The 16,295-nt window shown below is 42.0% G+C and overlaps 1 protein-coding gene across 1 annotated transcript; it reads left to right on the top strand.

The window, feature by feature from the left end:
- The first annotated feature begins 15,580 nt into the window (after nt 1-15,580).
- On the top strand, nt 15,581-15,904 carry LOC107762465 (protein AGENET DOMAIN (AGD)-CONTAINING P1-like). Its single transcript, XM_016580828.1, has one exon. The coding sequence runs from the start codon at nt 15,581-15,583 to the stop codon at nt 15,902-15,904; it is 324 nt and encodes a 107-aa protein (XP_016436314.1).
- The last annotated feature ends 391 nt before the right edge of the window (nt 15,905-16,295 follow it).

Here is a 16,295-nt window from a genome sequence, read left to right as displayed (position 1 = left end):
TGGAAGCTGGGGATCTCACCTTCCGAGTGGGCGATGAAAAAGTTATGTTCCACGTGTGCAAGTCAATGAGGCAGCCTAATAGCAACGAAGTATGTTCATTTGTGGATCTTGTGACTGAGGTGATTGTTGATGACACAAGTGTTATGATGAATGTGAAAGACCCTTTGGAAGCTGTGTGGTTGAATCATGATGAGGATGAGAAGGAAGGCTTGGTAGAATGTGCAAATGCATTGCAATGAATGGGATCCTACACATATGGACCCCGGAAACTTTCCTTGGATATTGAGAACCGGAAGACTCCACCAAAAAAGCCCCCAATCGAGGAGCCACCCGCATTGGAGTTGAAGCCCTTGCCTTCACACCTCAGGTTTGAGTTCTTAGGCCCTTATTCCACATTACCTGTTATTCTTTCTTCGTGCTTAACTAACGTGCATGTAGATTCTACCCTTGCGGTGCTTCAAAGAAGGAAGAAGGCAATAGGTTGGACATTTAAGGATATTCGGGGTATAAGACCCGCCTTTTGCATGCACAAAATCATATTGGAGGAAGATGCCAAACCCTATGTGGAACATCAAAGGAGGTTGAACGAGGCCATGCAAGAGGTAGTCAAGAAATAGATCATCAAGTGGCTAGATACAGGGGTTGTGTACCCCATTTCTGATAGTTCATGGACTTCGCCGGTACAATGTGTCCCAAAGAAGGGAGGCATGACTGTGATCATAAATGATAGAAATGAATTGATCCCCACAAGAACTGTCACCGGTTGGAGGGTATTCATGGATTATAGGAAGCTGAACAAAGTGATCTGGAAAGACCATTTTCCATTGCAATTTCTTGACCAAATGTTGGATAGACTTGCCGGAAGTACTTATTATTGCTTTTTGGATGGGTATTCCGGATATAACCAGATTCTCATTGCACCTGAAGACCAAGAGAAAACCACCTTCACTTGTCTGTATGGCACATTTGCGTTCTTAAGGATGTCGTATGGTTTGTGTAATGCACCGACTACTTTTTAGCGGTGTATGATGGAAATATTTACGGATATGGTGGAGAACTCCCTCGAGGTGTTCATGGATGATTTCAGTGTTGTGGGGGATTCCTTTGAAGAATGTTTGGATAATCTTGATAAAGTGTTGGCCCGATGTGAGGAGACCAACTTAGTGCTTAATTGGGAGAAGTGTCACTTTATGGTCGAGGAGGGCATTGTCCTAGGCCATAAGATCTCCAAGAACGGTATTGAAGTGAACAAAGCAAAAATTAAAGTGATATCGAAACTCCCTCCTCCGACTTCCGTTAAGGGAGTGAGGAGATTTCTTGGTCACGCAGGGTTTTACCGTAGGTTCATCAAGGATTTCTCAAAAGTGGTGAACCCCTTGTGCAAGTTGTTAGAAAAAGATGCAATGTTTGTGTTCAATGATGATTGCATGAAAGATTTTGAGCTACTCAAGTATAGGTTGATTACCACTCCCATCATTACCTCACCCAATTGTAGCTTTCCATTTGAGCTCATGTGCGATGCTAGCAGCGTTGCAGTAGGAGCGGTATTGGAGAAAAGAATCAAAAGATATTTCATCTGGTCTATTATGCAAGCAAAACAATGAACGATGCCCAAGTCAACTATACGGTGACCGAGAAAGAGCTATTAGCCATTGTCTTCCCCATGGAAAAGTTCCACCCGTACCTCATGGGTACCAAAGTGATTATGCATACCGATCACGTGGCACTTCATTATTTGATGAGTAAAAAGGACTCTAAGGCTAGGTTGATGAGATAGGTTCTTCTTCTACAAGAGTTTGACCTTGAAATCATAGACCAAAAAGGGAGTGAATATCAAGTGGCGGACCATTTGTCCCGCTTGGAAGAGGAGGGGCGGCCCCATAATGGCCTCGAGATTAATGATTTGTTTCCGGATGAACAACTCCTCTCCGTGTCTGTGACTGGGATACCTTGGTTCGCCGATGTGGCTAACTTTTTTGTGACCGGCATTGTCCTGAATGAGCTCTCTTCAAACCAAAGGAAGAAGCTCAAATGGGACTGCTTGGATTATTATTGGGACGAGCCATATCTTTTCAAAATTTGCAATGATGGTGTTATCTGGAGATGTGTTCTGGAAGAAGAGTAATTGAGTATTCTTGAAGCTTGCCATTCCTCGCCCTATGGTAGTCACCATGGTGGGGCGAGAACTACTACAAAGGTCCTAAGCTGTGGATTCTATTGGCCTACATTATACAGAGATTCTAGCGAGCTCGTTAGGCATTGTGATAAGTGCCAAAGAGCCGGTGGAATTTCCAAGAAGAATGAAATGCCTCTCACCACCATCCTTGAGATTGATATTTTCGACGTGTGGGGCATCGACTTTATGGGACCATTTGTGAGTTCATATGGGAACACTTATATTCTTGTTGCTGTAGATTATGTTTCCAAAGAGGTTGAAGCTGTGGCTTTACCCAACAATGAAGCACTGAGTGTGGTGGCTTTCTTAAAAGAAAAATATCTTCACAAGGTTCGGCACCCCAAGGGCTATCATTAGTGATGGGGGTTCTCATTTTTGCAACAAAGCCTTCGACACTTTACTTTCCAAGTATAGTGTCAATCATAAGGTGTTAACTCCCTATCACCCCAAGCAAGTGGACAGGTTGAAGTCTCCAACAGGGAGATCAAGAGCATTCTATCCAAGACTGTCAATGCAAACCGGACTGATTGGTCAAGGAAACTTGACGATGCTTTATGGGCCTATAGAACAGCTTACAAGACTCCAATTGGTATATCTCCGTACCGGTTGGTATTTGGGAAAGCATGCCATCTTCCGGTTGAATTAGATCACAAGGCCATGTGGGCACTGAAGAAATTGAACCTTGAATGGGCTATAGCTGCCAATCTCCGGGTAGAGCAACTAAATGAACTTGATGAGTTCCGGTTCCATGCTTATTCCATCTCGTCCTTGTATAAGGACAAGATGAAGTACTTACATGATAAGTATATCCTGAACAAAGAATTCAAGGAAGGTGACTTGGTTCTTCTATTCAACTCTTGGTTACAGATGTTTCCGGGAAAGCTCAAGTCGAAGTGGAGTGGTCCTTTTGAAGTGGTGCATGTAACACCGTTTGGTGCTCTCGATTTGAAAAACAAAAATGGTAAAATATTTAGAGTCAATAGGCAACAAGTAAAACATTACCTTGGCAAGATTGATAATATCCACGTGGTGGCCTTGATCCATTTTAAATGATGATGGTAATATGCGTCGTGCCACGACGTTAAATCAGGCGCTTCTTGGGAGGCAACCCATGTGTTTTTCTTTCTTTTAATTTTCTTCTTAGATTAGGCATTTTTTTGGACTAACTGGTTGTGAAGTGTATGTAGGAACTGGTTGTGCAGTGCAGGATTTTGACAGGGAAAGATTTGGCCAAGTATTGGAAGTTCGCGGACCGCGCCCAAAATTTTGCGGCCCGCGTGAGCATTTCGCGGCATCACATATTTGTCCGCGGACGCGTACTTGAAAAGAGCAAAATGCCAACTCTCTAAAGTTGGAATGTCTCAGAGATCGCGGTCGCGTTTCGATTTTTGCAGACCGCGTTGAATTTTGCGGCCGCGGCCAATATTCCACGGACCGTGCCCATGTGCTTGAAGCTAGTCTACATAAGGTAACATAGCGCGAACCGCGATAGAATTTCGCGGTTGCGCTCAGGTAAGGTGGTGGGTTCCACAATTGTTTAGTATAAATAAGTGTTCCGTTAAACATTTTACAGTTTTCGAACCCTAACGTTTCACTGCACAAAAAAACACTGTTCATCTCATCCTACTTTAAATTTTCATCTCTTTCACATTAAGAGTTCATTTCCTACTATAATTTTACAACTGGTATGTTCAATTCCATGATGTGATTTTATATTTTTCTTTTCTTTTCTCTTTGTTTTAATTTTTCTTTTTAGTTAGGGTTAGATGCATACCATGATCTCAAATTAATGCTTAATTGATACTTATATACATGTGGGCAGTGCTTATATGCCTAATGGGGGCTGGGGTTAGTAACTTTGAATGGTTAATTGAACTAATTTTTGCACACTTAGTGAAAACCCTAGTTATCAGTGATCTTAGTACCGATCTTATTTGAATTTCGCGGCCGCAATCAATTTTACGCGGTCCGTGATAGGGTAGGCGGTCGCGTTAATGTTTTCACGGTCCACGCTACCCCAGCTTTTAGTTACCGAGTGATTGCTAAGAGTTTGCGGTCGTGGTCACTTTTATGCTGTTCACGGTTGATTTTTCGCGACCGCGTTCAAGTTTTCGCGGTCCGCGCTAGTGAACTTCAAAGAGTCTGTTAATTGGTTTCGCGGCAGCGTTCATTTTTTTGCGGTCCGCAATTGGTCATTCGCGGCCGCGTCTAATTTTTCACGGTTTGCCTGTGTCCAAGATCAGAGAGTCAGTAGTCTGAACCTGACCTCTTCGCGACCGCGTTCACTTTTTCGTGGTCCGCGATGGGTATTCCACAGCCGCGTTCACTTTTTTGCGGTCCGCGATGCCATATTTTGGGAAACACTGTTGTTCATTTCATCTGTACTGCATTAAGACATGATTGAACCCCAATTCTAATTATCTTTCACTAATTGTGTGTTGCAGAAAATGGTGCGATCTCGTGGAGGAGCAGACAAATCAAAAGGCCCGGGGGATTTATGAGGGGGAATCTACACAACCTCAACAACAGGCCCAATCACAACCATATCGCCTAATCAATGAAACTACCTCCTCTTCTGGGTCGTCTGATGGCTCAGGGGGAGGTAGTGAGGCATCAGAGCCATCTTCCACACCTGCTGCAACTCCGGCCTCAACAGCTGCTCCTATCAATGTAGATGGGGATGACTAGGTCTCGAATGACGGGAGAGGGGGTGATACCGATGTGGGTGGTCTTGCTAGATCAAGGAAGCCCGAGGTGTGGGTGCATAGATTCGTGAGCAATAAAGCATAACTTAAATTCCGAGAATGGTGGCCCAAAGGTCTCTCACCCTTGAGCGACAATTTATAGAAAGTGATCTCCTTCCTCACAATCCAAATGTCAAGAGACAGTTTGAGGAGAGAAAAGGGTGGAAGTACTTCACCAGCAAGGTTCCATATGCCAATGAGTACCTTGTCAAGGAGTTCTATGAAAATGTTGCCCACATAAAAAAGGGCACCACTGTGACAAAGGTACAGAACTTGAAGATACGGTTTGATGGAGACACCTTGAACAAATATGTTGTTTTTGAGGATGCGGAAGTTGTACAGTATTTGGAGAAGATGGACCTAGATGAAGCAGCCCATCCTTGGCTAGCGGAATTAATAGCCATCCCAGGGACAACACCGGCCTGGCTCGCAGCTGGAGTCCCAATCGCCAGAAACACCCTCAGCTTTGAAGCCAAAGGGTGGTGCACATTTGTATGCAGCCGGCTTGATCCTAGCCATCATGATAGTGCCATCCCACTCTCCCAGGAGATACTAATAGCTTCCATCATGGCGGGGTATCTAATCAATGTGGGGAACCTCATGTCTCACCACATCTCCAAAGCAGCCGGAAAAGAAGAAAGTTCCTACTCCTACCCCAACTTCATCACTATGTATCTCAAGGACCAAGGGGTTGAGGGGAGGCACTATGACACGAAGGTGAAGCCAAAGAAACCTTTCTCCTGGTATAGCCTCCACGGACCGGACAACCCTAAAGCAAAGGGTAAAGCCACTACCTCCACTGGCCAGTATGAAGAGCCAAGAGTAGTGGCCACCGGGTCAGAGCCTTCCACAGCAGAGGGACCTTCAGCTGCCATGCCTTCTCCTTCATCCGGGCCATCCATCACTGTACCACTATCTGTGCCCTTATCTTCTACTTACCCCCAGACTGCACTGCGGATTTCTCAGACCTTATCCAGCATCAACAACTGGATGCAGGCAGCTATGTCAAAGCTGTCTGTCTTATCCAGTGCATTAGCAGCTCAGCCCCAACACAGCTTCAGGTACCTCCATTAGTAGAGGATTCATTGAAGGAGCTTCTGGATGACCAGAAGAAGCTCCTGGACAACCAAAAGAAGATCCTGGAGACTTTGGATACTCATGGCAAGGTGATCAAGGATCTGGGCAAACTGGTAAAGAAGATGAGAAAGACTCAGGCTACAATGGAGTTAGTAGAGAAGCTGAAGAGGGAGCTAGAGAAGTTCACTTGACTTGCTTATGGAGGAGACTGCACCAGCAGCACAGGCAGCAGAGCATGAGGCAGATAGAGCTCCAGTTAGAGGATTTGTGGTCCCCCAGTCAGAGGATTTGGAGATCCAGTTAGAGGACCCGGAGGGAGCTGATGATCCTATGTAGCCAGAGACCACATAGGGAGTTTTCTTTACTCTCTAACCCTTCCCTGATCTTATTTTGATATTTTCATTGAGTACAATGCTATATTTTATTTGGGGGGTGGTCCATTTTGATTTGGTTATGATTTGATAACATTGGTTTGTAATAACTATGATACTATTTTTCTTTACCTTTATTTATCGTTATTTTCACTTTCATTATTTTTCACTTTTGGTATGTATATAACTTTATCATTCGATGTATATATTCATTTCCATTTTGTATATATTCGTTTCACTCCATTATTGTACATATTCATTTTACTTTCCGTAGTTTACTTCATAACTTCTTTCGTATTTTTCATTAATAACTTAGCTTATTATTTCCTTTAGTAGCTTATTTTTGAGTTTTTAGCTTCTTTTTACATTATGCGTGATCAATAAGCCTTTGGTTTTCTTAATGCCATGGTTCTTTTCAAAGGTTGATGTTGTGTGAACCGGGTGGCTCTTCGCAACAATGGATGGCGTGACAACCTTTTTAAGGGATCGAGTCGGTTTTCTTTTTGTTTTGGTGTATATAGTAGTAGTAATGAATAAAGGTATCTCAAGAAGTCTTTACTTGGTACTAACATATTTACCTTCGACCTCATGGTTAGAGACAAGTTGATTGGCAAAGATTAGCTCTAGTTGTGACCTTTAGACTCTTGCGTTGGCTAAAACAATCATCGAGTGGTTTTCTTGAGCCATTTGTGATTTTCAATCTTAGCTAGGGTTGTTTTGGGCCTTCGACTCTGGTCTCTTCTTTGATTCAGCAGCTTGAGAGGTGAGGTATTGAATTGCAAATCCAAGTCTCGTTCCAATAAGTCTAGAACTTGCCCTAAATATTTGTCTTGGCGAAATTCTAAGTGTAGCTCGACTTGAGAAATGATTGTAGGCTCTCTTTGGTCCAATTTGAACTTTGAAAGCTTCCACAGCCTACCAATATGATATCCCTAGTAGACTCCTTTGAGCCTAATCCTTTTTCATTCAATAGCCACATTACAAGCCTTTATCTGTTCTATAATGACCCTCTCTTGGCACCCAATCTTTCCTTTGCATTCATGATGAACAATTGGCAAAAGCATAAGTTTGGGGGAGAGGCGAGGAATCTAAAAGTGATAAAAGGTTCAAAAAAAAAGAGTTGTCAAAAAGGAAAGGCAAAGAAAATGAAGAAAATCCAAAAAGAAATATGTCAAAAAGAAAGAGAAGGTTAAAGGGATTCAAAGAACATAATGATGAAAGGCAAGAAATGATGAGAAAAGGAGAAAAATGATTGTCATGAGTAAGAAAGAGTGACGATTTGTCTCTCTAGTTTCCCTAACGAAGAAGAAAAATGACTCAAAGAGTCAAGAAAGTATGAGCCGAAATGAGAAAATGGAGTGCTTAAGGAAAGATGAAACCATCATAGTTCGATAAAGGCCTACCTTGATCCAAAAGCCTTCATTACATCCTGTTAAAGCCCTATATGATTTCAAGTTGAGTGACCTTACATTAGTGGTGATTTACATAAGGGGCAAGCTTATGGTACTTAGAGCCGGACTTGTGACATTCTTTTGAGAATGATGAACGCACTTCTTCACAATCCTTGTTTTGAGTGGTACATTCTGAAAAAGTAAGATTTTCTCATGGAGAGTAGAGGAGGAGGAGTTTGGGATCCACAATGACCAATGTGATAGAGCGAGCTTCCTTGATGAATTGAGTCAACTCTTGATGCTCTAGTGTCACATTAGAACTATAGTACTCAAAAGGTCGTAACGTGATGTTGTTGACAATTCATTTATGTTGAGGGTAATTGTTAGTCCCAATTGATGCTTGATGAAGTCGCCTTAGGCCAGCTGAAATATCCTTTTCTTTTTCTTGTGGAGGTGGGAATTACCTTATTTTCTTGAGGACAAGCAAAAGCTTAAGTTTGGGGGAGTTCATAAGTAGGGATTTTAGCCTATTAATTGCTCTCTTTTACTTGTGTTTTGGGCCAAAAATGCATGAAGGTATTCCCGGAAACTAACTTAATATACTTGCTTGCAGGGATTGTTCAAAATGAGCTAAAAGAGCCATAATCAACTCATAAAGGAGTCAAAACTTGAACAAAAACCAAGACTGGGCCAAGAGGTGTGGAATGCGGACCACGACAAAAAAGTGCGGCCGCGAAAGTATCAACGCGGATGCGGCCATTATTTCGAGGTCCGCGATATGAAGAATCAGAGAGATAGTTTTTTGGGCACAAACATGAACACGGACCGTGACAAGAAAGTGCGGCCGCAAAAGTATCAACGTGGACGCGGTGGAAATTATGAGGTCCGTGAAACAAGGCTCAACCTAGGTCCAGATATGAAGAAACGCGGACCGCGATTAGAATTATGCGGCCGCAAAAGCAAGTGTGCGGCCGCGGTCAGAATTACGCGGCCGCAAAACTTCTGCATGGGTATTTTTGTCCGAAAATTTTAGCTTAGTATAAATAGATCTTTTTGTCAGTTTTAGGTTAAGTTATGTTTTTGCTGAGTACGTGAGACGGGTAGGTTTTCCCTTTTGGGCAACTTTGTACAAGATTTACCTTATAATATTAGATTTTCATCATTTAATTTAGTATTATAGATTATCTCTTCTCTTTATCTTTGATTTCTGCTATTATCATGAGTAGCTAGACCCATAGCTAGGGTTGTGACTCAACCCTAGTGTGGGTATCTAATGGGTGTTGAATTTTAGGGCTTGATTGTTTATGGGATAGTGATATTTAGCCTAGTTCATACTAGGATTGTAGAATTAGTGGTTGCAAACACTGATTCATGCCTTTGTGACTTGGTCTCTTCTTGAGAAAGAGGGACTAAGTCTGGGAAAACTAGGCTAACAAGGAATTAGGGTGAACTCAAGAAATTGATAGCCCCAATTAAAAGGTTAAACCTAGAGATAGTAATACCCGACTTGAGCTAATATCACTTGTATTGCATGAATACCCATTTGAACTTGAGAAAGTCAAATTGGGCAAAATCACTCAAACTACCGAGAGGTATAGAATGAGTACTTGGGTGTGATAGCTATATTACGATCCCAAATTAATCAAGCTTGCCCTAGATTCTTACTACCCGTTAGATGTCCACCTACCCTAGTCCTTTTAAACACTTGAAAACCAACATAAAAAATATTGTACTTAGCCTTTATCTTAGCATACAATAGAAATAGAAATAGAAGTAGAATCAACACCATCATGTTTGGAAGTGCAATTAGGAACAACACACACATCTAGATTTAGATACATACCTAATTCCAAATCAATTAACTCCCTGTGGAAATCGATCCCGACCTTGTTGGGTAAAACTACATCGACCATCCTCGCTACTCAATAGTGGTGTAGGTTTGGACCCGATCAATTTTTGGCGCCGTTTTTTTGTAATATTTATTCCTTGATTTGGAAAGTCTGTGTGACTTGGTTGACTACGAGCTGGGAATCACAGCGTAGTTTCAAACGTTTTGCTCCATATTTGAGTGCTAGTCTTAAACCTATAATTACGGCCTCATACTCGGCCTCGTTGTTAGTCATATCCGGGCACCTGATGGACTGGTAAATCACTTCGCATGTTGGGACTTCGAGTACGAGTCCCATCCCGAACCCTAATGCGTTTGAAACACCAAAAGTGTATAGGACCCAGAGGTCCTGTGTTCGGAGGGATGTTTGGACGGCCTCCCTTTCAACTTCAAGAATTATTTTCGAGCTGAAGTCAGCGAGCACTTATGACTTTATCGCCGTTCGCGGCCGGTATGTGATATCATACTCACTTAACTCGATGGACCATTTGGCCAGCCTTCCCGATTGCTCGGGTTTATGCAAAATGCTTTTTAGGGGAAAAGTTGTGACGACCGAGATGGGGTGACATTGGAAATATGGTCTAAACTTTGGTGAAGCTACGACTAAGGTCAAAGCCAATTTCTCTTGGTGTGGGTACCTCGTCTCGGCATCGACGTGTTTTTTGATAATGTAATATATGGGAGATTGCGTACCTTTATTTTCTCTAATTAAGACTGCACTTAGAGCTACCTCGGATATGGCCAGATAAACGAGGAAACGCTCCCCCAACTCGGGTTTTAGAAGAAAGGGCGGCGATGATAGGCATGCCTTTAGTTCTCGTAGAGCCTGGATGCACTCGGAAATCCATTCGAGGCCGTTGTCTTTCTTGAGTATGCCAAAGAATTTATGGCACCTATCCGACGACCGCGAGATGGACCTGATAGGGCGGCGATGTAACCAGTCAACCTTTGGACCTATGTTTTGGTGGTCAGGAGTTCTGGTATCCCTTGGATGGCTTTTATTTGGTCGTCAGGAGTTCTGGTATCCCTTGGATGGCTTTCATTTGGTCTAGGTTGACCTCGATACCTCGTTGTGATACCAGAAAACCCAGGAACTTTCCCCAGGCTACACCAAACACGTATTTCACTGAGTTCAGCTTCATTCCGTACCGTCTGAGTATGTTGAAAGTTTCTTTCAGATGATCGATGTGATCTTCTCTCCTTTTGGACTTGACCAACATGTCGTGTATATATACTTCCATTGTTTTGCCTAGCTGATATTTGAACATCTTTGTTACTAACCTTTGATAAGTAGCCTCTACGTTCTTTAGTCCAAAAGGCATGACCCTATAGCAATACGTTCCTTGGTGGGTGATGAATGTGGTTTTTTCCTGATCTTCCTCTTCCACGAGGATATGATTATATCCTAAGTAAGTGTCTAAGAAACTTAGTAGCTCATGCCCGGCCATTGCGTCGATGAGTTGGTCGATATGAGGCAACGAGAACGAATCCTTTGACATGCTTTGTTCAAATATATGAAATCCACACACATCAGCCATTTCCCATTCTTCTTCTTAACCATTACTACTTTGGCGACCCACTTGGGGTACTTCGACTCTCTGATGAAACCATTTTCTAACAGTTTTTCCACCTCCTAGCGCACTGCGTCATTAATTGCGGAGTTGAATTTATGCCTGACCTGTCTCACTGGGGGTGGAATGGGTCGATGTTTAATTTGTGCGTGGCGATTTCCTTTGGTATGCCTTGCATATCTGCATGACTGAAAGCAAACAAATCTGCGTTAGTTGTTAAGAATATACTGAATTTACCTGGTTCCTGAAGTGTGCAGCCGATATAGGCCTTCTTGCTATGGTCTTTGAGGTCCAATTGAATTGGGTCGAGGTCTTCTATGGTCAATCCTACAGCTTCGACCATGTCGCGGTCTTTGATGACGTCCCCGGTCTCATCATGCTCCGACCTCGACCCTGCCGATTGCTATGCCTATTTTTCTTTGTCCTTTCTTTGTTGGGTGGCCGTGCTGTCTAAGGCAATGCAGTAGGATTCTCGGGATGTACGTTATTCTCCCCGTATACTGAATATTCCCCATGGAGTTGGGAATTTGATGACTTGGTATAAGCTGGAGGGAACGACATTCATGAGGTGTATCCACGGTCATCCCACTATGGTGTTGTACGCGGTGTCCTAGTCTATGATGTGAAATGTTGTTTCCAGAGTTATGCCGCCAGCCAAAACGGGGAGTGTAATTTCTCAGGATTTCCATTCAACTGCATTGTTAAACCTAGTTAGCGTGATACAGCGCGGTACTATCTTATCCTCGAGTTTCATTTGGGTAAGTACTCGGGGATGGATAATGCACACACCGCTCCTGTCATCTATCATAATGCGTTTAACATCGGTATCTGAAATTTATAAAGTAATAACGAGGGCGTCATTATGAGAAAAAGTCAAACCGTCGGCATCTGACTTGTCGAAGATGATACTTTTTTGAGTTCGTCGTACCATTCACGGGTGATAGATCGCTTGAGTTTGTGGGTATTGGTGAACTTCACGTTGTTGATGGAGGCATCATCACCACCGTCAATGATCAAGTTGATGGTACAGGATGGTGAGGGTGGCTTTGGCGGTCCTTGGTATTCGCGTCTTTTGGCGAAATTGGTTCTTCCCCTATCGCTTAGCAGCTTTTTGAGGTGCGTTTGTCGCAATATATTTAAGACTTCCTGCCTTAGGGTGACGCAATCTTCAGTTTTGTGCCCTCGTTCCTGGTGGAACTCATAGAGGGCGTCAGATTTTCTGGTGTTCGAGTCTGATCTCATCTTTTTTGGTCCGAGCTTCTACAGAGTGTAGACTATCTCTGTAGGTGACACATAAAAATTAAGAGCAGATAATAAGGGAGGCATACCTCTTTCGTTCCGATGAGTTCATGTCCTTGTTCTGGAAGGGCTTTCTTCATAGCGGGGGGAGGGAGTAGCGACCGTTCTGACATATGGTTGATGTCGTTCCCTGTTAGATCCCAGAATTACATGATCTCTTATGTGTTGTCTCTTTGGTCTTTTTTGGATTCGACTTGAACTGAGGTTAGTCAATGAGTTGGCCCGTTGAGGTCGTCATTATCTGGTCAAACCTCGGCACAATAAGCATTGTGGATTTCATCCCAAGTGTTGGGGGATACTTCATCAATCGATTCAATTGTTTCCTAGTTATTCTTGAACCATCTCCACTCAGCCCGTTCTGAAAGGCTGCGACCGCCATCCCTTCGGATACATTTGGCAGAGTCATCCTTACTCGGTTGAACCGGGTGAGGAAGTCCCTCAGTCCCTCTCCCAGGGACTGTTTAATAGAAAATATGTCGTTCACTCTCGCCTCAGCCTTCTTGGCTCCGACATGGGCCGTTATTAAATTCTCAGCCATTTCTTCGAAAGTTTCTATGGAGCGTGCTGGTAGCTGTGAGTACCATGTTAATGCCCCTCCTGTAAGAGTTTTGCCAAACTTCTTCAGAAAAATAGAGGACACTTGTTCTTTGGCGAGATCATTGCCTTTCACGACGGTGACGTAATGAGTCATATGATTTCCAGGGTCGGTCATGCCGTCGTATATCCTGAGGTAGTGCGACATTTGGAAGGTTTTTGGTATGGCATACGGGGATACATCATCACCGTATGACTTCTAGACGAACCGGCCGACGTCCCTTTTTGGTAGCAGCTTAGGAGCGGCCGGTATCTTATCAACCCGTTCTTAGTGTTCTTTTATCTGGTCTAGGAGCGCCTTGTTTTAATTCTCCATTTCTTCCATCCTTTTTAAAATGGTTGCGAGGGCATTGTCACCTGCACTATTAATGACATTGTGAGTTATCCTTGTCGTTGGAGGGAGGGGTTGGTTGCACTGCTCGTCTGTTTGTTGTATCGTGCAAGTCCTTGCGGTTTCCGCAGTCGTGCCTCGAAAGGGTTTGTTGAGGACGCTTGTTAGCGGGTCATTTAGCCATGCCTCGAGGAGTTTCTTCACAGCTGGGGGCGTCCCTTCCTCTATAGACGTGGATGCTCCTTTACCACGGGGTTTTGTTATGCTGCAGTGTGGGGGTGGTGATCCATCTCGCCTAGGGGACGCACTGGGCATCGTGTCTTCACCTGCCGTTCACAACTTTCGTTGATGACATTCATGAGGTTGGTTGGGAAGTTACTTGTTATTCTCACCCTTTTTCTCGGTTACCTGCCATGTAGGGTTTTGCACACACAAAGAAACGAGATCTTGGATTTTTTGACGTTAGTGACCTGCATCAGTTGTAGATCTAGAGAATACTAAACATTTAACTAAGAAATCTCCACAGACGAAGCCAAATTATTTGACCAAAAAGTATAAATCTTGGTTCAAATAATTAAATTTATGTAAATAAGGTTTAATCTTAGCTAACAATAATATCCTTAGATGGGATTTTAAAAGAAGCAATAGCTATCGTGTATATCTGGTTAAATAGTGGTAATATCGTATAATAAATGTTCTAGAAATCAGGAGCAATAATGTAGCATTCAATAATAATGAACAACAATAAATGACGTTCAAGCAAATAAGAGAAATGATTTACCCAATAAAGGATGTAATAAGTAGATCTTTCTCCTGACAATAAATGATAGACAAATTCTTGAATATTCGAGTTACTCTTGGATCTGATAGAAAAGTATCGACAAGAAGCTTAGAGAAAAAAGTAATGTTTGTATGCTAGCAAGTGAGAGTCGAATCATTTAGTCAAAGTGTCTTCTTTATAATGAATATCACATGTCCCATATCATTATCTTTTTTTTTCTATTTATATGGAACATGTTACTGGGAAACCCTAATAGTACTAATGTAGAGAATATTCACTAGAATATTCTCTTTAATATCCTATCTTAGAAACTAGCCGTTACAGTTCTGTCAACGACACTCGACCTCGACCTCGACTCTTGTTGACATCTTGACTCCGGCTCTCGTCGACTCTTCGACCACGGACTTTGCCGCATTTATGGTCATCTCGACTAACGACGACTTCGGAACTTTTCCCTTAGTATTATCTTGACTTAAATATTTTAAAGATAGATTTTGACCCATACAAGAACATCCCTCTATACTCCTCAAGCAGATTTGTTTGGGGTATATACAGGAATTCATTGTTTGTTAGTCTTCATTTCTGATATATCAAAATCATATCTGTATATTTCAGCTGCGCAGTTGATCTATGTCTAAATTCCTTAACCTTTCCCCGAGACGGACACGAGAAATATGATTAAGTTTTCCATTTTGAATGAAATATTAAATGGATAGCTCAATTTGAAATGTTGTTCTTTTCATCCCATGGGAAGGAATGATATCTTATATATGCTCATTTACAATGTGAATATATGAAAATGACCTTATAAAGATTTTAAATATTATGCTTTTTTACCGATCTTTTGTGTAAATGCTCATATAACTAAATTAACATTGTTCAAATTCATTAGAGATACGTGATATCTTAAAAGTCTAGAATCAATTACTCCTTGTAGCTTGCACCCACAGGATTGCCATATGCAAAAATATTTTTCTTTAAAAAGGAACGTTTTGTCTTCATTTGCTACGTAAATAAACATAACAAAATCAGAGGGAGGAACTCTATGCAAAAGGACTTATCTACCTTAGTTTAGGAACCTATAAGTTACGATGTTATTGTACTGTCGAATTTTAATTTCTTATGTTTTTGTCGACTATACGAAGAAATAAACTAATACTTACAAAAAGAAAAAGGAAAAACCATTGTAAAACCAATTTCGATCATAACCCTTTGCCAACATAAATACTGTACATCTAGAATTACGGACCTAGCTACCAAAAAAATCTTTCCTTGCCATTAAAGAATCACCCCAAAATCATTTCTTTTCCAATCTTCCACTATTAGCATTTTCCGACTAAATCAAAATTCTTTGTAGATGGGGTTTTGCAGGGGCGATGTTGTTGAAGTTGCCAGCAAAGAAGATGGATTTGTGGGTTCATATTACGAGGCAATTGTGGTGTGCCAACCGCTCAAGAAAGATTATATCGTGCAGTATAAGACCCTTTTGAAAGATGGCCTCTCTGGTCCGTTGACGGAGTTTGTTACAGTCTCTGAACTCCGGCCAGTTCCCCCTGAGATTCCGGTGAGTGAGTTTAGCTTAAATGATCGAGTTGATGCTTTTGACAATGATGGGTGGTGGGTTGGCAAAATCACTGGTAAAATTGGAGCCAACTACTTTGTATACTTTGAAAACCAGTGAGGATGAATGTGCTTATGCTATACGTGACTTGAGAGTTCATCAAGATTGGATTGATGGTGAGTGGATTTCTTCAAAAAAGACGGCAAAATGTGATTAAAGCAATATTAATTTATACTATATTTTTCCTGAGCCGAGCGTCTATCTAAAACAACATCTCTACCTTCACAAAGTAGATGTAAGATTTGCGTATATAGTATTCTCCCTAAAACCCACTTATGGAATTACACTAGCAGCTTGTTTGGATGGTTGTTATGTGTCGTTTCATAATATATCGTACAATATTGTATTGTATGTACAATATCGTTTTGATGTATACAATGTTTGGATAAATTGTATTATTTTCTGTCGTTTTATGATATCATGTACCAACAATATGAAAAATAAACTTGTA

Source organism: Nicotiana tabacum, chromosome 2, assembly GCF_000715075.1.
Source record: "Nicotiana tabacum cultivar K326 chromosome 2, ASM71507v2, whole genome shotgun sequence".
NCBI classification, from domain to species: Eukaryota; Viridiplantae; Streptophyta; class Magnoliopsida; order Solanales; family Solanaceae; genus Nicotiana; species Nicotiana tabacum.
This window is presented reverse-complemented; position numbering and strand designations above follow the sequence as displayed.